General features: G+C 36.8%; 2 protein-coding genes across 6 annotated transcripts in view; both read right to left on the bottom strand.

The window, feature by feature from the left end:
• LOC125262452 (membrane-associated phosphatidylinositol transfer protein 2) overlaps nucleotides 1–8,664 on the bottom strand; it is an 82,335-nt gene extending 73,671 nt beyond the window's left edge. Inside the window, exon 1 of one of the 4 annotated variants that reach the window (XM_048181229.1) lies at nucleotides 8,007–8,664. The gene's annotated coding sequence lies outside the window, so the exon portion shown is untranslated. The remainder of the gene's footprint in view (nucleotides 1–8,006) is intronic. The other 3 variants (XM_048181232.1, XM_048181233.1, XM_048181234.1) reach the window with 3 other exon arrangements.
• Nucleotides 8,665–10,487: 1,823 nt separating this feature from the next.
• Nucleotides 10,488–26,308, bottom strand: part of LOC125262451 (M-phase phosphoprotein 9) — a 30,094-nt gene continuing 14,273 nt past the window's right edge. For both annotated transcript variants that reach the window (XM_048181227.1, XM_048181228.1), the window contains exons 9-24: nucleotides 26,132–26,242; nucleotides 25,632–26,047; nucleotides 23,821–23,970; nucleotides 23,214–23,301; nucleotides 20,754–20,969; nucleotides 20,623–20,670; nucleotides 20,468–20,532; nucleotides 19,605–19,706; nucleotides 16,689–16,811; nucleotides 16,418–16,578; nucleotides 15,298–15,468; nucleotides 15,078–15,198; nucleotides 14,873–14,970; nucleotides 14,005–14,222; nucleotides 13,147–13,215; nucleotides 10,488–11,387 (exon numbers count right to left, since the gene is read on the bottom strand). In XM_048181227.1, the coding sequence (XP_048037184.1) occupies nucleotides 11,286–11,387; nucleotides 13,147–13,215; nucleotides 14,005–14,222; nucleotides 14,873–14,970; nucleotides 15,078–15,198; nucleotides 15,298–15,468; nucleotides 16,418–16,578; nucleotides 16,689–16,811; nucleotides 19,605–19,706; nucleotides 20,468–20,532; nucleotides 20,623–20,670; nucleotides 20,754–20,969; nucleotides 23,214–23,301; nucleotides 23,821–23,970; nucleotides 25,632–26,047; nucleotides 26,132–26,242 (2,259 nt within the window). In that variant the 3' untranslated portion in view covers nucleotides 10,488–11,285. The remainder of the gene's footprint in view (nucleotides 11,388–13,146; nucleotides 13,216–14,004; nucleotides 14,223–14,872; nucleotides 14,971–15,077; nucleotides 15,199–15,297; nucleotides 15,469–16,417; nucleotides 16,579–16,688; nucleotides 16,812–19,604; nucleotides 19,707–20,467; nucleotides 20,533–20,622; nucleotides 20,671–20,753; nucleotides 20,970–23,213; nucleotides 23,302–23,820; nucleotides 23,971–25,631; nucleotides 26,048–26,131; nucleotides 26,243–26,308) is intronic.

The following is a 26,308-nucleotide window of genomic DNA, read 5'->3' as shown; positions in this document are numbered from 1 at the left end:
CAAGTGAGATGAGTAAATGCCCGCTCACATTTAGTCTAGAACTACAATAGCCATCATGTTCACACAGCGCACACAACACCTCTGCACTTACTCTCGATTTCTCTCAACATGGGGTCAGGAGAGCTGTCAGGCAATAAATGGGAAAACAAAGTAACGTGTTACTTATTTGAAAAAGTAACACAGATATTTTGTTGTGAATTTAAAAGTAACGCATTACTTGTTACTGTAAGACTAATGCCGGACTGTCTGGAGTGAGAAAGGGCTACTCGTTGAGAAAACAAAGGAAATTAACATTCAAACTCTCTCTTGCAAAATTAGCATCCCCATTTGAGACGTAATCACACCGAGTCGATCACACCTCAGCAATGCCTTAATCTACATCTCCCTTCCTTCACCCCCTCTTCTCTCTACATGCAAAGATGACCTGAAATTCACCCAAAATCTATATGGTTTAATGTGAACAGTTATCATACAACATTATACATGTTGGTATCATTTGAAATGTCTCAGTGCGACTGGTACAAAGGTCTCATTCCCACAGAAGTTAACCAGAAGGTAATAAAGGTTTAAAGATTTTAGAGTTATTTTGCCCCCTGTAGTGGGTGTGATCACCTTCACCAGGTCTTTCATGCAAATGCACTTCTGTCCCTAAAAGGTACTCAGTCTGGGACCCTGATTAATGCAAATTCCAATTGTGAAGTCATGTTTCCATTTGAAAGAAGTTTCTGTCTTGGTCTGAGTATTTAAAGAGATGTTGCAGTAGACTCAATCCTGTGCAGATGAGCCCACATTGTGCATTTTTCTAATGTCAGGTATTCATCTTTTACTCTGTTTCTGAGCATTTGATGTTTGTATTGATCATCTTTGAGATGATTATGTAATTGGCATGACACATTTACCTGACTAATAAATTGTTACATTTGACTTTATTCTGACTTACTCTGAAATTATTGGCTCTAGTAGATTACGTTAAGTCCATAACCCCACAAATCTACGCTTAGGTTAGTAACGGACTAAAGTACAGTTTAGGTGGAGCAGTGGGGCACACCAGCTGATATTTTAGACCTCCGACTAGCACACTGGCATTAGTTAAGTATACTTAGACTGTGTAGGCTAATAATGGGTTTTTTTCCTTTTAGAGCAACAGAGTGTTGCTAGATCAATCTAAACAGGGTGGGCCTCAACCTCTGGTTATGGTGAGATTATTCTAACTAAGTGTCTGTGGGTAAACCACTGTGTGATTATATAAGGTTACCACTAGAGGAAGCTAAATTGGTCAGCCTGATTTTATGGTAATGGTCATGGCCCCTAGTTAAAAGTAATCTTACCTTAATTCGGTGTGTTCAGATCTATGGGGACTAAATAAACGTATTCTAGAATGAGCAAAGTGGGGTACGGCCTCTAGAATATTAGTCATCGCCTCTGTCTAACGACCAAGACTGACGAGATTGTGCGTATGAGATCGTATGCCCGGCCGGTGCGAGACTCAAAGCGTTATTGGAATCCGAATGAACGAGTACAATAAGAGAAAAGAGTTAAATAGAATAATCAAATGTCTAGATAAATTATTGTATAAATTGTCAATTATCAATTGGCATTCTAACCTAAATTCGAGGTCATAATCAAATGGAGTCAGATAAACGTTTAATTGGAATTAAACTACTTTGCCACACTGAAAAGACCGAATGCGCAAGAAACCTTCCCCGTCCTGTGGGAAACCGCCTTTGGGCCTATTGGGCGGGCCTTACATTACTTTCAAATATAGTAATCTGATTATGTAACTCACATTACTTGTAATGCGTTACCCCCAACATAGCCTCAGACATCACGCCCCAAGGACCGTTAGCTGAATGTCTGATGAATATGGCACACAAAATTGGAAACACATCAGGAGTTTCAAAATCATCATCTCAATGGTTGAATTCTACAGGATTTATAGGAGACGTGTGTGTTGCGTTCTTTAACGGTCTGCCTGGAAACAAACTTACCACTAAGCCAAACCCCCTCATGGAAAAAGAAAGCTATCATGTTTACAACTGTGACAATTAGGGCTGGGTAAACAATATCGATTTCTCGATGTTAATCGATTCTCATTTTTACGAACCAAGTATCGATTCTTAAATCCCAAAGATTTCGATTAGTCTAGTCTGTTTTCAGTTGATGAATGAACAGAACGTGTAACGCGCCTCCCATCCTATAAACCGCAATAATCTTTGTGCTTTATTACTTTTGAAGCAAAGTCTCAGATTTCAAATGACATCCATCTTATTAAGAGATTCAAAAAATAAATACTGTTTTGGCGTTGTTTAATGTGGCGTGACAGATCGCTTTAGCGCCTCAGTTAAAGAGAAGCGGCAGCACGGAGCGCATGTGAACATCCTCTCGTCTGCTTTAATACCAGTTACAGCAGGAAATAAACATGCATGAACATCTGAAGGTATGTTAAAATATACAGTACAACTTACCGAAATCCATATCATGTTCTCGTGTAATACCTCAATCAGTGTTTCAACCTCGGAAAGACATCAATAAAACAGCTTGTAAACAATGTCACGTAACGTCACGTTTACCTCAGAAAAACATATTCAGTGACCATAAACTCATTAGTCAGCTAGAAAAGTGAACTCTAGAAAGCAACTTTCTGATAAATATAGCTATGTATAGCTATAGCTACACCATTACGTATTAATTAGCCTATAATGTTCTTCAATATTTAATGCATGTTTGAATAAATCAGTTATGACAGCCACGATTTAAATGTTTATATTTCAAAAAAACTAATTGGAGTAGAAATATGATTATGTAATTCTAAACTTTATTTATTATATATAAAAAAAAACATAATTGAGTGTAATTTAAGTGTTTAAGTTAACCTGTAATTTAAGTTAACCATCAATATTATAGTAATGTAGTACCAACTGACTCCCATGTATAGTTTACAGCATTTGTTGAGAGATTTTTTTCCTCTAGAAAATTTGCCATGTACTGTAACTGATGTACTACATCCAAAATAATCAATATCGAATCGAAATCGTAATCGAATTGAAAGCATGTGAATAGAAATTGTGTCAATACCCAGCCCTAGTGACAATGAGCGTTTATCAGGATCAACTAAACGCTGGATTTTCAAAAGTAAGTGAAGTATGTAAAGTTTGCAGCATACACTGTGTGCAGAATTATTAGGCAAGTTGATTTTCTGATCATATTTTTTTTCTAAGCACATTTTACCAATTCCAATCCACATCAATCTTAATAACTACTATTAATATTGTTTTTAATCATTTATAAGTGATATATAATTGTTCATGAAGGCTGGAAATGAAAAATGCCTTACATTCAGGTGTGCAGAATTATTAGGCAGGTTTGCTTTTACAGGCAAAATGAGCCAAAAAAGAGATTTAACTCAGACTGAAAAGTCAAAAATTATTAAATACTCATGAGAAGGACGCAATACTAATGCAATACTAGAAATTGCAAAGTTAAAGCATGACCAAGGGAAAGCAAAATGCTCATTGGGTCAGCGGGGTCATACAAAATCAGGTGGAAAAGAAAAGACACATGTTAACTGCAAAAGAGTTAAGAATTAAGGTGAAGAATTAAGTGTGAAACCATCAGGAACCCTTTAGTCTCCACCGCCACCATTTTCCAGAACTGCAACCTACCTGGAGTCTTCAGAAGTGCAAGGTGCCAGGATCTCAGAGACTTAGGTTAGCTAAATAATCCTAAAAAAATGACCCACACTTAATAAGAATCACAAGCTGAAGTGTTGTGAAATACATGAAGACTGGGTTTTTATAGGCTTTATAGACAGACAGCTTGACCAGCACCACATCCTCTTGTACCACTGTTTGAAGAATTTATCTTCCAGAATCTGGCAGTAAAGTGTGGGAGTTCACTTTTAGTCCCTCTCTAATCCTGAAATATCCGTCTTGCAGAGATGGACTAAAAATGATCTTCCAAAACTTACTACCAGATTCTGGAAGATAAATTCTTCAAACAGTGGTAAAAGAGGATGTGGTGCTGGTCCTTCAGGAGTCACTCTCAATCTGTCTGTCTATAAGGCCTATAAAAACCCAGTCTCCATGTATTTTATAACACTTCCGCTTGTGATTCTTATTAAAAGCGGGTCATTTTTTAGGATTCTTTAGCTAACCTAAGTCTCTGAGATCTTGACACCTTGCACTTCTGGAGACTCCAGGTAGGTTGCAGTTCTGGAAAATGGTGGCGCTGGAGACTAAAGGGTTCCTGATGGTTTCACACTTAATTCTTCACCTTAATTCTTAACTCTTTTGCAGTTAACATGTGTCTTTTCTTTTCCACCTGTTTTTGTATGACCCCGCTGACCCAATGAGCATTTTGCTGTCCACTGGTCATGCTTTAACTTTGCAATTTCTAGTATTGCATTAGTATTGCGTCCTTCTTGTGAGTATTTAATAATTTTTGACTTTTCAGTCTGAGTTAAATCTCTTTTTTGGCTCATTTTGCCTGTAAAAGCAAACCTGCCTAATAATTCTGCACACCTGAATATAAAGCGTTTTTCATTTCCAGCCTTCATGAACAATTATATATCACTTATAAATGATTAAAAACATTATTAATAGTAGTTATTAAGATTGATGTGGATTGAAATTGGTAAAATGTGCTTGGAAAAAAAATATGATCAGAAAGTCAGCTTGCCTAATAATTCTGCACACAGTGTAGAATCTATAGTTTTAATAGTTTTACACAGCGGTCTCTAATTGTACGGACATCGACGTTACATTATCATGCTCCTAAACATGACGCGGAACAAAACAAACTGTGATCGACTGCTTTAGTCTAGGCGGTCCTTGGCCAACGAAAGCTGCGACAAAGTCCAGACCTTCTGCCGTCAGTCTGAAGGTGTGGCTACGTGAGACTACCCCCAACACTGATGATATGTACCATGCAAGGGTATAAACAAGTCAATCGGAAGAGATTTGGCTATACAGTTTATAGTACTGCACTATTAAAAAATAAAAATAAAAAACATACCATTCACTCTGAAACCTGTCGCAGATTTCTAGTTGATCAAAATGCGAGCTATTTATTTAATGTAGACATGGTTTAAATGTAGGTTGTAAATATAAAATTAACATATATTGAACATAAAAGCGTAAATTCAATCTGTTCATCATATAAAGCAATTGTGTCTATTCAGAAAATTAAAGACACTAAACCGCCCTGATCATATGGATTAGTTTTACGATCTCTTTATGAACTTTTTGAAGCGTCAAAGTTTCAATTGCATAGCTGTCAATGGAAGGACAGAAATCTTTCAGATTTCATCAAAAAGATCTTCATTTGTGTTTTAAAGATGAACAAAAGTCTTATGGGTTTGGAACGGCATGAGGGTGAGTAATTAAAGACAGATTTTTCATTTTTGGCTGAACTAACCCTTTAAATATTACATAAAAAGCTGTTATGGTGTTTTGATTTAATACCTTAATTAAATTAAATCTTTTCAAGTATTAAAGTATATTTAAAGTATTTAATTTCAATGAATTATCAAAAAAATAGTATTTCTACATTTTTAGGTACATTTTGGGGTTGATTTTCCAGCAAAGATAACTAAAATGTGACATACCTAGTTATCGTGATATACAATGATAAATTTTACCCAAGGAAAGTCCATTGCAAAGAATGCACAGAAACACAATGGATGACAAACTTCCTGGCCCATATGAACACACGTATGTTCTGTAGCAGCTTTGTGGCCCCTAGCATGCTCGGTTGCCTTGTTTGGAGGGAATACATTTCAATGTTTACTATGTGGCTATAAATAAGGTGCAACTGCGTAGTGTCGCCCCGTTGATTCGCTTCCCTCTCTCCGGTGTGGAAACAACCCGCTGCTGACCGTGTCGGGGTCATATCGGCATGCTGTCATGAGCCTGGTAGCGGCCTGCCTCACCACCGTCCACCCATACATCCCTGCCAGAGCTGCAGCCATTAGCAGGCGTTCTCCGGCCGGGGCGGTGAGGAAGGGGGGGAGTGGAAGGCAATCAATACTCTGACTCATTCTTTCTACGATGGCTGCTTCATAACAGGATTCATTAAGGACAAACCTAATCATTTTGGCAAGATAATTAGATACAAGGAAGCATTTTTTCCTCTCCATCGATGTGCTTGAAAAGAACATGGCAAACTATGAGGTCTCGCTAACTAAAAATGTAGATTGCTAGCGAAAGGGAGTGTCTTGCGCAAGCGCGACAAAAAGAGGCTCTGAAGTGGAATAGCAGCTAAAATTGAACAATTCCATGACAAGATAATTGTGACCCTGCGATTAAGACATGAAGAACGTCCCAATTATCTTGACAAGACTGAAATGGATGATGCAGGACTGTGTTCGATGTGTTTATTAATCAAAGACAGACGATCGAGGATGGAACCACATATTTAGGACTGGGGGAGCAAATGTACAAATTTAGAAGCAACCATTGAAAATATCTATATTGAAAATAACTCTGGTTGGATGGATGGACAGACAGAACAATGGATGGATGGATGGATGGATGGATGGATGGACAGAATGATGGATGAATGGATGGAATGATTGATGGATGGATGGATGGATGGATGGATGGATGGACAAAAAGACAGAACAATAGATGGATGGATACTAGACAGAATAAGCCAAACTATATCAAAAACAGCTCTTTTTGTCTGTGAGTAATGGAAGAGTAGGGGCTTTCTAATCTTTAACCAAGTAAGTTACTTCTAAGAGTTGATTAACTTTTGCCATTCAATAGACCAAGACAAACAAGGTCATCAAGGAAACAACCCCACAAAAATGGACAGAAATTATATAGACATGCACACAAAAATGTCATTTATATGACCGGCCTATTGAGACAACCCAGTTTTCCCAGTTTTTCCCAAAAATCATATGGCAGAAGTTATATTTACAAAAAGAAATTTATATCTAATAAGATACTTTAGAGCTTGGCATAATTTGAAAAAAAAGTATATTCAAAATAGAAACATACGTGTAAACAATTTTTGTAAGGTATCGTTTAGGTATCGGTATCAAAAATTTCTGAACGATACCCAGCCCTAAATAAATGACCTTTACTGGCCTGTAAATCACTACATTAAAAACCCGCATTTACAGTTTTTCCTGATTGTGGGAACAGTGTTAATTGTGAACCTAAAATGTTGATATCAAAATAGTTACATCACTTATTTACATCACAGAATCACTCAAATTAGGTATTTGTGTTATATGGGTGTACGTAAAGTGGAAAATGTTACTTGTAGAGCTCAGTAATCTTCTTCAACCAGGTAGGTTATCTCTAAAAGCCAATTAACTTTGATGGACAGTAAGAAGTCACAAATTCAACAGCCCAAAAACCAAACTATATATCTCATAATCAAAAAATGATCCATTTCCATTCCCATCTATTACTTAAATGACACAGAAATAGAAGCAAGGCTCTTTAAAAGATATAATATCCATGAAAATATCAATGGTAATTCAAGAAACTGAATCATTAATACAGCATACATTATTACAGGTACAGTAACAGGAGTTTGACTACAATATCAAACTGTGATAAGTGATTTGACTGGCCAGTGATAACCTTCATTAACTATTCATGCTACTGTTAAGATTGGCCAATTTATGAATCCCATCTAATCTTGACAGTTGTAAAAGACTGAAGATAAGACTAAAATTACAGCATCTAAATAATACAATAATCTCTTCCACAATTAATTAACACCCACATACATTAATCTCATTATAACTCCCAAATGGTTCGTTTAAATAGGGCAATCCGTTTAAACAAATAAAAATAATAATAAAAAATCAGGGTTTATGGTGTTTAATTATTTATTTTGGTCACGAATGACAGCTAAAGAAGGCCGTGACTAGCTAACTCGCAAGCGACCGTTAAAATGAAAAAAAAAAAAAATATATGACCGTTGAGAATTACATTTCAAATGTGACAACCGCGCGAGCAGATATTTCCCGGGCTTTGTTTTCTTACCTCCGTCGCGGAGTTTTAGCTCAAATCGGCTCTTATCAGAGCGACGCGGCCATCAATATCCGGCGGCTTTAGCTCACACACATCCCCGCCGCAGGTCGAGGTGTCTGCCGGTCGCTGCAACGCTATTTCCTCGCGCTGTGTGTAAGCGAGCCGCTTGCTACCGGTTCATCCGACTAAATAAAACAGGAAAGCAGGCCAACACTGTCCTCCATGCAATCAAAAATAAAGTCCTGTGGTTTTCAAATAGAGCGTAACGTTACTACTGACAGTCCAAAACATGCACACGTCAATGAGGAGGAAGTGACAGGACTGGTTAAACCACACTAGAGCTCGAGCTCGGCTGTCACTGCCTTTGCATTGTTGTTTTCGGCATATATGAGGCTTCCTGCATCATTATATCCGCTGCAGCTGATGTAGAGGATCCTTTAAAAACAGCATGCAGAAAAAACTGTACAGGTATGCTGATCCGTGCATTTGCGTGGCGTCCCGTGGGTTCTGCGGATCTATTTTAAGCATATGCTCTTTTTCAAAAACCTTGACCTAGCTTTTCTGTGCGTGCACGTCCTTTCCTTCTTTCTATCTTTACCGAAAGTGCGAGTAGCATCATTTCTGGTCCGATATCATTGGATGGTAAATTCGCCTCTCCCCTTCCTCTAGGGGTTATTTTTCCATCGCCGTAGCGCCCTCTGGCGGCGGCCTGCCGTAATGCGATAACTAAATCGCCGCTGTTGTAAAAGTTTTTTAAAGGGATAGGAGTAAAAAAAAAAAAAAAAAAAATCTGTCATTGTTTATTCATCGTAACGTTGTTGTTCTTATGAATTTCTTTCTTCTGTGGAACACAAAGGGAGATAATTTGCTGAAACTCTAAGCTGCTTTAGTTAATACAATGGAAGTGGATGGGGACTAGTTGTCCAAAGGACAAAAAAGTAGCGTAAATGTAGACTGAAATTTAAAGGGATGGTTTACCCATGAAATAAAATCATTTACTCACCCTTGTGCCATTACAAAGCCGTTTTTCATGCTTCCGTGGAATAAAAGTTAGATTTTTGCAAAACGTCCAAGCAGCTTTTTCATTCAATGAAAGTGGATAGTTTATTGAAGCTTGTTTCCGTCATGGAATTTTAAAAAATGTAAAAGATAATTGCGACTTTCATATAAACTCGCAATTCCAAGAAAAAAAAAAATTCAGAATTGCTACTTTTTGTCTCAAAATTCTGACTTTTTTTCTCAAATGTGAGTTACCTCAGAATTGCAAGATGAACTTTGAATTGTGAAGAATTGTGAAATATAAACTCGCAATTCTGACTGTTTTCTTGCAATTGCGCATTTATATCTCTCAATTCTGACTTTTTTCTCGCAATTGCACGTTTATATCTCACAATTCTGACTTTTTTCTCACAATTGTGTTTATCTCACAATTCTTTTTTCTCGCAATTGCGCGTTTATATCACAATTCTGACTTTTTTCTCGCAATTGTGAGTTTATATCTCACAATTATGTCTTTTCTCAGAACTGAGATATAAACTCGCAATTCTGACTTTTTTCTTACAATTTCGAGTTCATATCTCACAATTCTGACTTTATTTCTCAGAATTGATAGTTTATATCTCACAATTCTGACTTACAAGCAATTCTAAGAAAAAAAAGTAGCAATTACCTTTTTTTATATTTAGTGGCAGAAAACAAGCTTCCATAAATGGTTACTGCAGCTTTTAATCTCCAAAAAATTATAAATGTGTACTAAAGCCATAGGAAAGTAAAATTAATAGTAGTTCACCTATAAATTTAGGGTGTTTACATGACAACGATGTACTAAAAATGGAAAAGTTTTTATTTTGCGTTTTTTCGCGTACAGACGACAATGTTGTCAAAACGATCCCGTTCACACTGATCTACGAAAACGACAAAAAATGCTGCATTCTGCTGCCAGGCCAGTAGATGGCGATGTCACTTTGTAAAGAAACACTACGCGCCTTAGGCTGAACGTGTAATATGCATGCACATGATGTCACCGTTTTCACAAATCTGTTTTCTTTAGTTTGCATGGACACATAACAGTATCGTTTTCAAAAAATTGCACGTCCCAAAACAGTGTCGTCGTGCAAATGAACGGCCAAAACGCATAAAAAGTTTTCAGTTTTTAGTTGAAATGGTGTCGTGTAAACGGCCCCTAACTATACCTTCAAGTTGATATTCACTGGAAATCTTGCCTTTCACCCAAGTTCAAAATCATTTATGCTTTTCCACATACAAATCTGGCAGGTTTCCAAACACACACTTCTTTGTTTACATATATCCAGAAGCGAATTTTCCTTTTTTGGCTGAAATATGCCTTTAACAGTTGTGATGAATATAAACACATTTCAAAAGCTCGCTTAATGAATGATCTGAGCAAACAGCCAAGAGTCTAACATAACCCAGATGTCATCAAATCATAATGACTCGAGCAATTAAGTGAACGCTAAATTACACTGCCAAACACATGATTCCGTATGCAGTTTTAATTGTGGAACATTTTTGTGCAACAGTTAAATAGATTCCGTGAGCTACAGGAAAAAAAGAAATGAACTGTCAACAGCTAACGATGGAACAGCAGAGAAGAGCATATTTCAAATTTCATGCATCAAAGTAAGCAGCACATCCTGTGTTGCATTGGAAAATGTCAGAGGTCTACCTTTGATAATCATGTGTAAACAGTCAGTGCTGGTTTGGGTTTGTGTTCTTTGCATGAGATGATTTCAACAAGGCAATTCAGCTCTACTTCAATTCATCCTATTATGTGCTATCATTCTCTGCTCTTATATGGCACAGGCAATGTCGTCACGTAAATTAATGAAACATGCCACAAACAGTGAAAAAAATGATATACCTTTTCAAGTGTCATTTAAATCAAGAGTCATAAGACACACAAGTGGAATGGAAACATATGCAAATGAGCTGCCCTGCAGGACTGTATTTTTGCCATTCATTTATCAGCAGCAAATGAATAAAATAAAAAATATCTACATCATTCACCTGAACGAGTCAAGCATACAATTTTCCATATTTCTGTGACATTAAAAAAGTAAATGTTTTTACAAATCTAGGCATTATTAAAATATACTTTATAGTATGTTCACCATGTAATAAAAACATACAAAATAGATCCTACAGTAATAAAAGTAGAAATATTTACTGAACATGTACATATTAGAGTCTGTACAGTGGAACCATCGTTTCCATTGTGATAATAATTCATATGGTCCGGGATAATTCATGACAGTTCACTGCAGCCGTTGGCTATATGTTGGCAGAAGACCGCAGGATGTTGAATCGTTTCAAAGTCATGCGGATGAATCCGAGGTCACGGTTCACCTTTTCCAGGCGATTCTCCAGGGACACCTGGGAGACGAACAACATCGTAAAGTTTATAATGGGTTATGCGTAATCATCTTTTAAATAAAAATAATAGCAATAATCAAATGAGAGCCTTTCATTTGTAAAGTGTTTAATTCACTGGATTATTAACAATAGGCATTATCACAGTTATATAACATATAAAAGGGTGAATTTCCAGCAAAAATAACTATATTGTGATCAATGTTGGGTATGTTACTCTAAAAAATATTAATTACTAGCTACTTATTACATCTTCAACAGTGTTATTAGATTACTATACTAATTACTCTCTCTAAAAAGAACTGCATTGCTTATTACTTTCTAAATCCCACATCAACCTTCACCAGTTGAGCAAACAAGGATAGACATGAAACTGCTCTTTTAATTCTTTCAGATAAATATATAATATAAAATTGATAAATTATGGCCAAAGCATTTAAAGGGACATTACATACATTTTAAAATTAGATGCTAAATTCACTATTGTTTTATATAGAATTGTTCTAGTCTATACAGTATTTAATGCAATTACATCAGAAGTAGCTGCAATTAAAATTACAAAAAAAAAAAATTAAGAGTTATTCCTTGCTTTACTTTTCAAGGGAAAAGTAATTAAATTACAGTAATGAATTACTCTTCTCATATCATATTAATATTTTTGGTCTATATATTAGTGCTGTCAATCGATTAAAAAAATAATTAAATCGCAAATTTTTTCTATAATTAATTGCGATTAAAACATTAGATTTGACATTAAGTGTTTTTAATATTTTTATATTGTAATGATTTCACAGTTACTCTCCAAATGAACATAGAAACAACTTAAAGACTGTATATTTTAAATATTTGTTTAATGGCATCTTTTTATGAATGAAGGCCAGTGTAACTGATCACTGGTACTGATGTCTCTATGAAATTTTTTTTTTTTTTTTAAACATGAATAATAGACATTCATCATTACAGTATAAATGAAAGCTATCAATTTCAACATTTATTAGGCTTTAAAAAAATTAAAACTTCACATAAAACTCATTATAATGAATGTCATTTATCTGTGGCCTTCCTACCTGACTAACATAAATATACAGAAATTCAAAAGTTATGTAGTGAAGACTCTAAAGTGTTTGATAAATTATAAATTAAAATATAATAGATTAATCCTTATTAAAGCTACAATTGTCTCTGTTACCTTTGTTCTTTGATTAACATTAATGACAGACATCACAGCAACTGGTTTATTAGGCTGCTGTCACTTTAAGAGCTGCCGCTGCTGAACATGACGCAGATCTCATTTTCTCACAACTCATTAAGTTCATTTAAGATGTTATTTAACTCATTTAAGACTGCTTTTTTTATGAGGATACTCGACATAATGGGTTAACGTTAACAACACATAAAATACACATATTTAACACGTATTTCACATGTTGTTTACACTTTAACAACGTGCTGATTTTTGAAATCCGCGTATTGTACGTGTTGTTAACATTTTAAAATGCATGTGTTTTTGGACCCTTTGGCCTTCCATATGTGCGAAATTCACAGATAGTGCGTTCTTGTTTGTTTTGTGGCGCTTGAATGGTTTAAAAGCATTTGCATGAATAAGAGTGTGATCATATAATGTAACACTAGCCAAATTATGATGCAAAAAACGAATGCTGCGTTAATTGTGTTAAATATTTTTAACACGTTAATGCACTAATTTTGACAGACTACTACTACTACATATATGCATCTGAATGGAAAACGATTATGTTCTTACCTCATCTAACCTGGTCTGCAACGTAACCCGGCCCCCGGCTCCAGGTATACGGCTCAGTGCTGCCTCAATCTGTGGAAAATAAATAAATATTCAAGGAAACTGTCACAGCACTCAGCAAATTGCTGCATGGAAACAGCTGAGCTTAAACAACAGGGTTTTGAATTAGCACTCCTCAGCATGATTAGGAAAAGGGAAGCCTGTGCTAAAAATAGACATGATTAACAAGCAGCACTATAAAGGCAGGTTATGTAATGTGTAGTGCCGAGGACACAGCAGAAACATGCGCTGCCATCGATCTACAGTCGCTGTCAAACCAGCATGGCTCGTGAGTCACACTCTGTCCAAACGCTCATGTGATGTTAAGACATGCAATCCATGAGCTTTGAGAGTTCATAGTTTCATAATAATGACTTCAGCATGTATATGACCAGAAGGAAAGTGTTGAATAAACACAAATGAGCTGAAAATAAATCATCGGTTGTGTCATATTGGCCGAAGTTGAACACGTGAGCAGCACGACGCATGCATGTGATGCTGACACAGGATCCGGCCAATAATGAGCCGGCATTCGGACGTAAACGAGGAAGCCTGCACTGAGTTCACTACGCATGACAATCAGATACCCTCGGATTTTATCAAAAATATCTTAATTTGTGTTCTGAAGATGAATGAAGGTCTTACGGGTGTGGAACGACATGAGGGTGAGTAATTACAGAATTTTCATTTTTGGGTGAACTAACCCTTTAAATTATGTAGCTTAATTATATAAAACTATCTGACCACAGAATACCACGAATGACCAATCAGAATCAAGTATTCTAGAGAAACGTGCAATAACAGGAAATATCCCACAATCACCTGCTGCTTTTCCTGTGTGAGCTCATCAAAGAGGCGCTCTGCATCAGCCAGCGACTGAATGCGAGGCTGACAGGAGAGGGACGTCTCTTCAGCGGCGTCTTGTGTCTGCAGCGAGCTGACGGCAGCTTCCTGTTCCTCCCAGCTGGGTCCAACCGCATGCTCCTCAGATTCACTGCTTTCTGCAGGCTCAGACGAGCCCACGCTGGACTGAGGGTTCACTGAGGAGGAAATTCACACAAAGTTTACGTTTCCTGAAGGAAATACCAGTGCTTACAGGGTAGTACATGAGTAGTGTTAATGTTTTAGGTAAAATAATGGTTTGAAAATCTATTATATATACACTCCTGAGCAAAAAAAGAAATGGGCCAAGCCAAAAATATTTAGAGGTCTTTTAATGGTCTCAACCATTTAAATCACAAATCACAGATCAGGAAATTAGGAAATTACATTAAGTAACTAAGCATGGAATAGCCTTCTCCAACTTGCAGACATAATTTTACAGGAAGAAGAATCAGTGTTGTTCCACTTAATGGTAATGGTTAGAAATAGAAATCTTTATTATTATTATTATTTACAATTATTTTAAAGAATTTAATGCATCCTGGCTGAATAAAAGTATTAATTAATCTCTTAAGATTTAAAAAAAAAAAAAATGTATACCATATTTTAAATATATATATATATATATATATATATATATATATATATATATATATATATATATATATATATATATATATTTATGTTTAAAAATTATTATTAAAAATACATTTATGAACAAGCACTGTAAATAGTGGTCAGTATCGCTGTTTCTTCTTCTAGGATTGTCAACATTTGATGCTGAAAAAAGCTGAAAAAGTAACAATACCTTCCAGTCTCTCAGAAGGCTTAAAATGCAACCTCTTTCTTGGACTTGGATGAGACGGTACAGAGGAGCTGATGCCATTTCGATCAAAAACATCAAACCTAAAAATAAAAATAAAAAATCCATTTATGAGACACATCAGACACATATATTGACAAATGATCAGCGCGGTTGGCAAGTGGATCAGACAGCAGGACAGAAATGTTACCTGCTCTGCAGGTGTTCTTGGGATGGAAGAGGGTGACCCAACGCTGTGGAGAAGTTCTCAGTCGGGCAGCGCTTAGGACTGGACTTGGCTGAGAGAGGCACGAGTAACGTGTCCCTCTTTGCTAACATAAAAAAAAAAAAATCAATCAGTGAAGATGGAGTTTTATTAGTGGCCTAATCATACATCCAACACTCAACTACTAAAGATTTGGGTCACTCACTAGGTGTGGTGATAGGAATGGGTCTCTGTGCTCTGGGGGGCAGAGATGATGACCTGTGGCCCTCTGGAGAGAGACTCCTCTGGGCCCTCAGCACAGCTCCGCTCCGCTCCTCCACCGCGTCCCTCACAGAACTCTCCACAAAAGCCACCGTAGGCCTCCTCCTAGTCAACCCTAAAACACATCACAAAATAAAAATTACAATGACTGGAAACAAGTGTTGGGAATAATAAAAAGTACCTAAATAACTGTTAGGATTAGGGTGGGTAGCTCAGCAGTTTGATAGAAGTCTCTTATGTTAACCAATGCTGAATTTATTTGATCAAAAATACTGTGAAATATTATTTCAATTTCAAAAAACTGTTTTCTATTTGAATATATAGTAAAATGTAATTTATTCCTGTGATCAAAGCTGAATTTTCAGCATCATTACTCCAGTCTTCAGTGTCACATGATCTTTCAGAAATCAATATGCTGATTTGCTGCTCAAGAAACATTTCTGATTATTATTAATGTTGAAAACAGTTCGTGCTGCTTCATATTTTTGTGGAAACCATGTTTTTTTTTTCTCAGATTATTGATGGTGAATTGAAACGTTCAAAAGAAAAACATTTATTTGAAATAAAAATCTTTTGTAACATTATAAATGTCTTTACTGTCCTTTTGATCAATTTAATGTGTCCTTGCTGAACAAAAGTTTAAATTTCTTTAAAAGAAATACCACTGACCCCAAACATTTAATAAATATATATAAAAAATAGACAAATATTTATTTTTGTTAAATACACTTTTTTTTTAACTCTCTTCAATTTTATGATAAATAAATATAATTTTGTTTTATTACTTCAATCTGATTCAATTTGTGTGTTCAAATCTGATGCCGTCACCCTAATTGAAACCCACACTGCTTTCGTGCAACAACAAAACGGCTACTTATTTGTATCATTTATCTCAAGAAGATTCAGTATAGTTAGTTACTGTTAATTATTTGTAGTGTAGCTAACTACAGTTTTAAAAAAGTCAAGCAACTTTGCAGAAGGCACTTGGACACCCTGGAAAACCATTCAGACAGGTTTATCCCAACCTCAAATGCAGTTTTATTAAGGAGCATTTGGAGACATACTGGAAGAACTGCAGCCGTTCTTGGACAGAACACGTCCCTCAGTGGCTTTAGTGTCCTCCATCTGGATCAGGGCCTTCATCATGGGCGTCAGTGGAACATCCCTCTTCCTCGGTTCTTCACAGTGACCATGAGTCTGTTCTCTCTCTGGTGGAGACAGCCGCCTGATGACAGAGGATAGTGCAAGTCAGAAAGTACCTTCTCAAAGTGAACGTGCCACAGCACAGCATGGTAAAGAAATGAATATTGTGTAGAACTATGAATATTGAAGTACCCTCTAGCTGTTCGGTCAGAAGATGTCTGTTCACCCCTGAGACCAGCGCCGTTCCTCATGCCGACATCAACATCTCGATGCCTTTTACTTGGTGAAAGCAGAAGATCAGGGTGGTGGAACAAACTGGAAAGATTCAATTTGTGAGTTTCAGATTAAAGTGAAAGCATTTCATGGATTCAAAGTTTTGTATTGTTCCAAAAGAAGAAAAAGACAGGAAAGCTGTATGCTAGCATCTGTCCAAGCATAGGGCTGGGTGATAAAATGATAACGATATAATTTTCCCTGATAAAACGACATCAAGAGTTTGTTAAATGTCCAATAATGTTTATGCACCAAAAGCGGAACGAAACTCATTTGAATGGTGCGCCACACAGACCATTTATCGTCTTGGCTCAAAGTTCATGGCAGTGCGAGAGCGGATGCGTTTACTCGCTGATCGGCGACCAAATGTCACTGTGATATAAACTAGCTTAAAGCCAGATAAAGCAGTGCAGACAAACTGGATAAACACTGTGCACAACGAAACACTCAGAAGATATTTCAATCTACAAATCACCATCATTTACCATGATTTACTGTAGTAACACTAACTACACCATGAAATGTGGAATATTCATATCGAATTTATTATTAAATGTAGGCACATATTACATGTATTAAAGGAGTAATGGAATATAATTACAGTATTTTTGTGATTAAGCTATAGCATTTGTGCATTTATACTTAATGTATTTAGGTATTTGTACAAATACCTAAATACATTGTTACATTTTACCATGGTATTGAGCTGCTATATGTGTGGTTTTAACTGTGGCTATCATGATCTAAATGTATGCTACTATGTATGACCAATGGTTAATTTTAATAAACTCAAAAAGAATATTTAAATTTCACCATATAAAAATAAAGTTGTTATAATTTTTACAGATGGTACTGTTTTCGTTAATGAACATACATTTATATCTGCATCCTAACTCAAGCTACTACAACTGTCAACTCAAGCTACTGTCAAATGTGCATTTATAAGAGAGAAAACATGTAATATTAATGTTGCAGCCTGCACTGCAAACTGTGCTGAAGATATATGTCATCAAAGTCAGGAAACACAAACCTGTTTCATGACTTGAAACAATATCACACGTTAGAACATGCAGAAACTAAGAAATTAATTTCCCTATTTAGATATTTATTTTGTTAAAGGTGCCATCGAACGTTTTTTTACAAGATGTAATATAAGTCTAAGGTGTCCCCTGAATGTGTCTGTGAAGTTTCAGCTCAAAATACCCCATAGATTTTTTTTATTAATTTTTTTAACTGCCTATTTTGGGGCATCATTAAATATGAGCCGATTTATGCTGTGCGGCCCCTTTAAATCTCGTGCTCTCCGTCCACGGAGTTCGCGCTTGCCTTAAACAGTGCCTAAACAAAGTTCACACAGCTAATATAACCCTCAAATGGATCTTTACAAAGTGTTCGTCATGCATGCGTCGGATTATGTGAGTATTGCATACCGTTATATTGTTTACATTTGATTCTGAATGAATTTGATGTGCTCCATGGCTAACGGCTAATGCTACACTGTTGGAGAGATTTATAAAGAATGAAGTTGTGTTTATGAATTATACAGACTGCAAGTGTTTAAAAATGAAAATAGCGACGGATCTCTTGTCTCCGTTAATACAGTAATAAACGATGGTAACTTTAACCACATTTAACAGTACATTAGCAACATGCTAACGAAACATTTAGAAAGACAATTTACAAATATCACTAAAAATATCATGATATCATGATCATGTCAGTTATTTTGCTCCATTCTGCCATTTTTTGCTATTGTTCTTGCTTGCTTACCTAGTCTGATGATTCGGCTGTGCACATCCAGACGTTAATACTGGCTGCCCTTGTGTAATGCCTTTCATAATGTTGGGAACATGGGCTGGCATATGCAAATATTGGGGCGTACACCCCGACTGTTACGTAACACTGTTGAGATTCGCCTGTTCGTCGTCTTTTAAACAAATGAGATTTATATAAGAAGGAGGAAACAATGGAGTTTGAGACTCACTGTATGTCATTTCCATGTACTGAACTCTTGTTATTCAACTATGCCAAGGTAAATTCAATTTTTGATTCGAGGGCACCTTTAAGAAAAAAATGACTGGAAAAGTGTAAAGAATTCAAAAATGTTTTGAATGTTCTACCTCAAAGATTTGTGAAATGTTCACCTGTTTTGCAAGTGTCATGTTCTGACAAGCATAGGGCATGTTCAGTCTGGTTTCTATTACTTTCACTTAGGAGCAAAAATCTGCCTTTAAACTAAAAAAATAAAGATTTTACATTTATCGTAATAATAATCGATATCGTCTGGTATGAAAATTTGCATTGTGATCTTTTTTTTTTTGGCCATATCACCCAGCCCTATCCAAGCATCAATAACTGTCCAAATGTGATAAAAAGTATATCAATTTCCTTGTTTTAGAGTGCTTTCACACAGCACTTTTGGTGCGCACCCTGGTTTGACTGTCACACGATTGATGCAAAAGCTGTTTCTGGAATACAGTTCATGTGAACTCCAGTACAGTTTGCTGTGTATATGAATGAAATTGAACAAAATCACAGAAGGGAACCCTAAGTGAACTCCTGTTTGTGTGTGTCTCTCACTCACTTTCCTGACTGGAATGCCTTTAGCAGACATGGACTCCCGTGATCTTTAGAACATTTGCAGTACAATTGCGCCAGATAGACGCAAGACGCAAGATGCAGCTTGATGATGCAAGCATGCAGTGGTTCGGACTCAAATAATATAATGTGAACAGAGACCAGTGGGGGAAGGGGATCTATCAGACTCTGGTTCGGACCAAGCAAGTGTGAAAGCACCCTTACAGCCCTGATGAAAATGTTTTGTGAGTTTCGTACCCCGCTCCAGATGGTTGTGAGTTGCTGTGAAGAGACTGACGTGTTTTGGCCAGATTCTCATGCTGTAGCTGTCGGACTTGAGTTTCTAGCTTAGAGATGGCCCTTCAAAACCAGAGAAATTCATAAATGATTATTTTTAAAGACCATTAGGTAGTACACAAAAGGAAATTACATTATTAGTATATTATGTATAATTATATTACTACCCATGTTACATACAGTTGTGGCCAAAAGTGATGTCCTCCCTTTATTCAATTATTACTATTAAAAATTTTTGTAAGCATATTGCATAGTTGTGCTTGGAGTCAATTGTTTTATTTGTGATCACGCAATGAAACGTTATTTTTGGCCAGACTGTCATATAAAGAAATTATGATGGATGAATGCATTTGTTTTGCATAGAAAAATAAAACCTGTAGCTGTAGTTAGTTTTGTCAGATAAATACTTTAACCAAATTTAGCATTTTGCTCTTCCATCATATTTGAAATATTTTTAAAAATATAAAATATTTTCTTCATATTTCTGTAGGAACAAATATCCCCTCCGGACATCAGTTTTGGCCACTACTGTATATGTTACATAATAGTAATAAACTATAATAGTAATCATGCTAAAAACTGTACAACACAAAATAATTACATATTAAGAACATTTTTCATTTGCATTAATAATTATTATGATCAAATATATTACAAAATATATGACATTGCTTTAATTTATGTTAAATACTACATTTAACAATTGCATTATAACATTTAAAAATTAAACAAAGTAATGCAATTTTAAATATAAATTTTAATTTTAATTATAAAATAGCAATTGATATGGTGATACCAAATAAAGATTTTTAAATGAAAACTACCTTTTCAGTTCACATATTTGTTCATTGGCATCAAAGAGCTTATTTTCAGTTGAGACCAGCTTGTCCTGTTAAGAAAGAAGCAAGTGAGTAGTTTGTGAACTTCTTTGTACTAATTTTGTCGATTTGTGTCAATGTCAGATAAAAACAGCTTTCACCTTCGCTCCTTCATGCTCCCTTCTCAATGAATCATACTCGTTGAGGAGCTGAATAAAATAGAAACGCACATCATCACTTTGATCTTTACGGTCAAACATAACAGCATAAAGGACAGTTTAAAAGGACTCACATCCTGTAGCATCTTGTGTTCCTTCTTCATGCGAGCCTCTTTGTCATCCACCTCCTTACAGGCGTTCTGCATGGCTTCCTCCAGCTGACGCAGGCGGTTCTTCAGTTTGGCCATGGTGGCGTCTTTCTCGCGGCTGCTGTGTTTGGTCTCTTCTAACCGCTGCTGCAGGGTCTGGACCGTGGCGCTGGCTGCATCGTATCGCTCTGGCCATTCCGCCTGGACCACAAACACAAACTTTAGGATATCACAGTGTTTCAACACATTTTCACTACTTTTCCAGTCATTCATGATCACTACTATTAGAGATTGTTGCGGTTGGGGCCTTAATAACGTGCACTCGCTTTTCACTTTCACTTTTTAATTTCGTGATCATGCATACTCTGTGTATAGGCCTATAACTTGCAGGCATCAGGGAGCCTCTATCTATATGTGGGCTGGAGTATTGAAATCGCTTCTGAATGTTTTCACATTCAAATTCACAATCATGTGTAAACAATGTATAGGGAGCAGCGGTACTGAACGTACATTTTACAAGATGAGATATTTCAAATATGACTCCTACTGCAGTGTGCTTCGACTCTGCTATATGGTGCTGAGCAGACACTTTCAGTGTGTAATTGTAGTGTATGTTGTCCAACTGAAGTAAATGGTAAAGCAAAACGAGAGTGGGGATGGTGCAGCGGTGGCCAAGTAATGTAATCGGTGTACGGCCGAACACAGTGTAACACCGGTAACACTGACTACTGCAGCAAGCCTAACTAATTTATAATATAAAATCATTATAATTTAAAATCATTTTATAGAGACGTACCAATCAATGAGATTCAAACATTTAGACAATTATAATTATAAGGTGCCATATCATGCAGAGTTGTAGAATTTTTACCTGAAGTCTTAGACATGTTAAATGTCAAAGTCTAGTGTAACAAAAAAAGTCATATTTTAGTTTTTATGACCATGTTAAGTCTCCTCTATCACCTTAGAATTAAACAGGCTGTTTTTGCTATTGCACATATTGTATATGTAAATTAAATGTTATGATTAGATAACCTATGGAAGTTAATTTCTGCCACAAAAAAAAAAAAAATCATGCTTTGGTAAATCATAATTATGACTCATGACAAAAAGTTGAAATTGAGATAATTCATAATTGACCCTTCGCCGGGACTTTGATTGACAAGCGATCTAACCAATCAGAACGCCGAATCCGCCATTTTATCCGACAAAGCAGTCAGGAGTTAGAAGATTATCCTCGGTGGACTTAAACTTGAAAAACGGTGTGTATTTAAGTCTTTCCTGCGCTTGAAACAACATTCCTTCTCATGTTCATGTTTATTTGATGCTATAAATGAACTAGTAGGAAGAGATGATCGGTTCACGAGCCGCTTGAGCTGAGGCGCTACAGCAATCTGTCACAACACATTAAAAAGCCACAAAACGGTTTTTATTGTTTGAATTTCTTAAAAAACTACACAGTTTTAAAGCTGGGACTTTGTTTAATATCATAAGTAACCTGCTTTGTCTTGTCTGTTGATGTGTTGTCAGTATCCTCTTTGCTCCGCAATGCATTTTTCACTGCGTGTGGTGTGGCAGCGCCACGGCTTGTCGGACAAAGCAACAGTAACTAAGGGGGGCGGGTCTTTGCAAAGGGTCAATTATGACATAAGTCATAATTATGACAAAAAAAATAATTATCAAAATTGGAATAAAATGGACAATTGACAGTCATAATTATTAGATGCTAAATACAAAATAAATGAAATAAAACAATTGACAAAAAGTCGAAAATTTGAAATTGAGATAAAAAAAAAGTATTGACAATTTGTTAAAAGCCATAATTGATTTAAAAAGTAAAAAAAAAAAAAATTAGATACTAAATCATAATAATTATGACAAGTTCAAATTTTGCAAAAGGTCAAAATTGAGATAAAAAAGGCAATTATGTGAAATTAAGTCATAATTATGACATAAAAAGTCAAACTTATGAAATACATAATTATGACACAAAGTCTAAAATTGAGATAAAAAGCCATAATAATGTCATTAAAAATGTGGCCTTCCATACCAACCTGTGCTGATTTTATTCACACTGTTCTTCAAGGCATTAAGGTGCTAAATACTAAGATTGAGCCAGACATTGCTAGGATGTTCTAGGTGGTTCCTAGAGTGTTTCTAGGGAGTTCTGGGTGGTTGCAGCATGCTTTTCAAGCAACACTAGTAAATTTAAATAGTGGATCTGAATGTTGACTTCCTCAAGCCAACATAGTAAATGTTCTGCATATATTTGGGATGAAGCTTTGAGTTGTTGAAATGTCAACATATGTCATTCCATGATACGACCCCTTTAAAATGACAGTATATAATTAATATTGTTTTGCTGACTACAAGCACAGTTGCAGTGTCTCTCAAACACAAGCCACTGATGTATTTCCTGTTTTAGATTGAGGCGGTGACTCATACCAGCTGTCTCTCCAAGAGGTGGTTTTTGATCTCCAGCTCTCGGATGCGTGTGCTCGCCTCTGTCAACGCTCGTTCCAGGTGCTGACATCTGCCAAACGATGATCAAAGACACAATCAGTCAGAGTTCATCGGACTCCGCCGATGACAGTGTTTATCGTGCGTTAAACACCAGACACCAGATGTCACCAGACTCACTGCGCTGATGTGAGCGCAGATACAAAACAGGCTGAAGAAAGAGCCAGATATATCAATATACCACATCAGACCTACTAGTTATTCATTATTTGCTTAATAAAGTTCATTATGCAGTCTGAAACAATGAAGCAGACACTTAATATAGAAATAATGGCTAATGATATTTATGTTTGGCTAGTACTAACCAATATGGAATTCGTCATGTATATTTTACATTTTTAAAGAGAAATGGGGCATCAAAACATTATAATGTTCTGTAAAAACAATACATTTGAAACCTACTGTTTGAATTAATATTAACAGCTGACAATATCAGACAGTTACTGATAACAAAAAAAAATGCTAATATTGGTGGACACCAATCTGGAACATTGTATGCAATCCTACAAAACAGCAGCGTCTTGTTTCTCACCTCTCAAGCAGGATCTGGTTGCTTTTCTCCATGTCAAGAGGCAAATTTACCAGATCCAGCTTTTCCTTCAGGGCACTGATCTCTGCTTCATAGTACGCTCTGAGATCGGCTATGTGGCGGGCATGTTTCTCTCTCAGGTTCTGTCTCAAACTAGCAAGATTAGACCAACCAAGGAGTTAGTGTGGCATATCAGATGGTGGATACAACAAATAGCATTGGTTAGGTTCAATAAAACACTCAAAAGATGATCCTTAAACATCTTAAAGGGTTAGTTCACAACCAAAAATTAAAATTAATTTCTCACCCTCATGTCGATCCAAACCCGTAAAACTTTCGTTCATCTTCGGAACACAAATTAAGTTATTTTTGATGAAATCTGAGAGATTTCTGTCCCTCCATAGACAGTCTACGCAATTGCAACTTTGTCACTTCAAAAAGTTCATTAAAGAGATCATAAAACTAATCCATACGAATCGAGGGGTTTAGTCCAAATTTTCTGAAGAGACTCGATTTGCATTATATTGAATTTAGGCTTATATTCACATGCATGTGACGTATGTGACAATTATCAACTCACACATCAGTTGTGGCAAACGGAAACTCAAGCATGCTTGCTTGACGCGTGCGAGAACCAATGAGCTTCGTTCTCGTGTGTTACGCTGCACATTTGAGCTTCCGCAAGAGGTTTGTTTTCGCACGTCATTCAGGCTGGGTTGAGTTTCTGTTTATGTTCACTGATCAATGTTTATATGCGAGTAAAAACCTAAATTAAACCTGTTCATCTGTTCACTACATGTATTAATTTCTCTTAAAAAAAAAAAAAAAAAAAAAAAAATGTCACTGACCCCAAACTTTTAAATGGTAGTGTACATATTTGTCTAAGGACAGTGAGGAAGCTAAAAGGCATCATGAAATCAAAACTTGACCCAAATAATCTGTGCTCTAATCTGTTCCATACATGAAGATATAAATGCCCTGAATTAAAGAAACTGATAAATGCCTTCTGAATGCGATTATAAGGAGCATGAATTAGTGATAAAAATAAAAATAAAAGGAACACAATAACTTTCTCCACTTACAAACATTCACATTGTTCTGCTGATGCAACCAAGGCCATATGGTAAGGGAAAATAATAATGACAACCACAAATGCTCGTCTTGCACTGCTCTGCGATGCGCCACGCATTACGTAATCATGTTGGAAAGGTCACGCGTGATGTAGGCGGAAGTACCGATCCAGTGTCTACAGAGCGAGCGTGCAAAGACCAAGTCAAATGGCCTTGAACGATCTTGAAGTTAGAGAAGAAAATGAGATGGAGTTTTCACCCTACCGTGACCTACGTCATGCGTGACCTTTCCAACGTGATTACGTAATGTGTGGCGCATCGCATAGCAGTGCAAGATGAGAATTTGTGGTTAAAAAGTATTATTTTTTTTAAGAAAATGACAAATCGTTTTGCTAGACAAGTCCCTTATTCCTCATCTGGGATCATGTAGAGCCCTTTGAAGCTGCACTGAAACTGCTTCAACCCGTTGAAGTCCACAATATTGAAAATAATCCTGGAATGTTTTCCTCAAAAACCTTAATTTCTTTTCGACTGAAGAAAGAAAGACATAAACATCTTGGATGACATGGGGGTGAGTAAATTATCAGGAAATGTTCATTCTGAAGTGAACTAATGCTTTAATATACACTAATCTCTTAACTGAACAACTACTAGTCGAACAGAAAAATCTGTAGTCGAGGGCAGCCCCAATTAATAAGTTGTAAATGTCATGTTGACTTTAGAGGGATTTTAAAGGACTCTTACAGCGAGAGGACGACTGGGTCCTCCAGCGAGGTCTTCCGCTCCAGCTTCCCATTGCCTGTCCCTGGGCTGCTTCTGTTCAGCTTGTACATCTCTTGAGCAGACGGTCCTCTGGGCTGTACGGTGACCGTGGCAGTGTGGCTGCCCTCATCTTCACTGTTGGCCTGGTTTGCTCTCAGTGCAGACGGGGAGGGAGACGTCCGGTCTGGCGCCTGCTGTGCAGACAGACTGCTGGCGTTGGAGATGCAGTCGGTGTCACTGTGGCTGCGCAGGGCCATGGAGTCGGGACTGACGGGTGCGTCGCTGCTGCTAGGACAGGCCCGGACATGCGCAGAAGGACTGCTGAAGTGGGACGGCGACGTGAAGCCTGACGTGCGATCCGAGTGCTTCACATGCACCGTGGAGTCCAGAGTCAACACCTGGGTGAGGGAGCAACAGGTGAGGGATGACACTAGACATTTTGCTCCTTAATTAATTCTTGTCTTAATTGGCTCTGCTCTCACCTGAGGAGACGAGGTGGACGAGTTGATTAAGGAGTCCCACTCGTGGCCTTTGGGATCTGCTCTCTTGCTCTGGTAGATCTCCCGCAGAGACAGACGGTTCTCATCTGGAGTCTGTGTGCAACAGAATAACAACTGCATTCAAAGAGACATGGAGCAAAGCTCACTGTGTTCAGTAGT

This window comes from Megalobrama amblycephala, linkage group LG2 (assembly GCF_018812025.1).
Source record: "Megalobrama amblycephala isolate DHTTF-2021 linkage group LG2, ASM1881202v1, whole genome shotgun sequence".
NCBI classification, from domain to species: domain Eukaryota; kingdom Metazoa; phylum Chordata; class Actinopteri; order Cypriniformes; family Xenocyprididae; genus Megalobrama; species Megalobrama amblycephala.
This window is presented reverse-complemented; position numbering and strand designations above follow the sequence as displayed.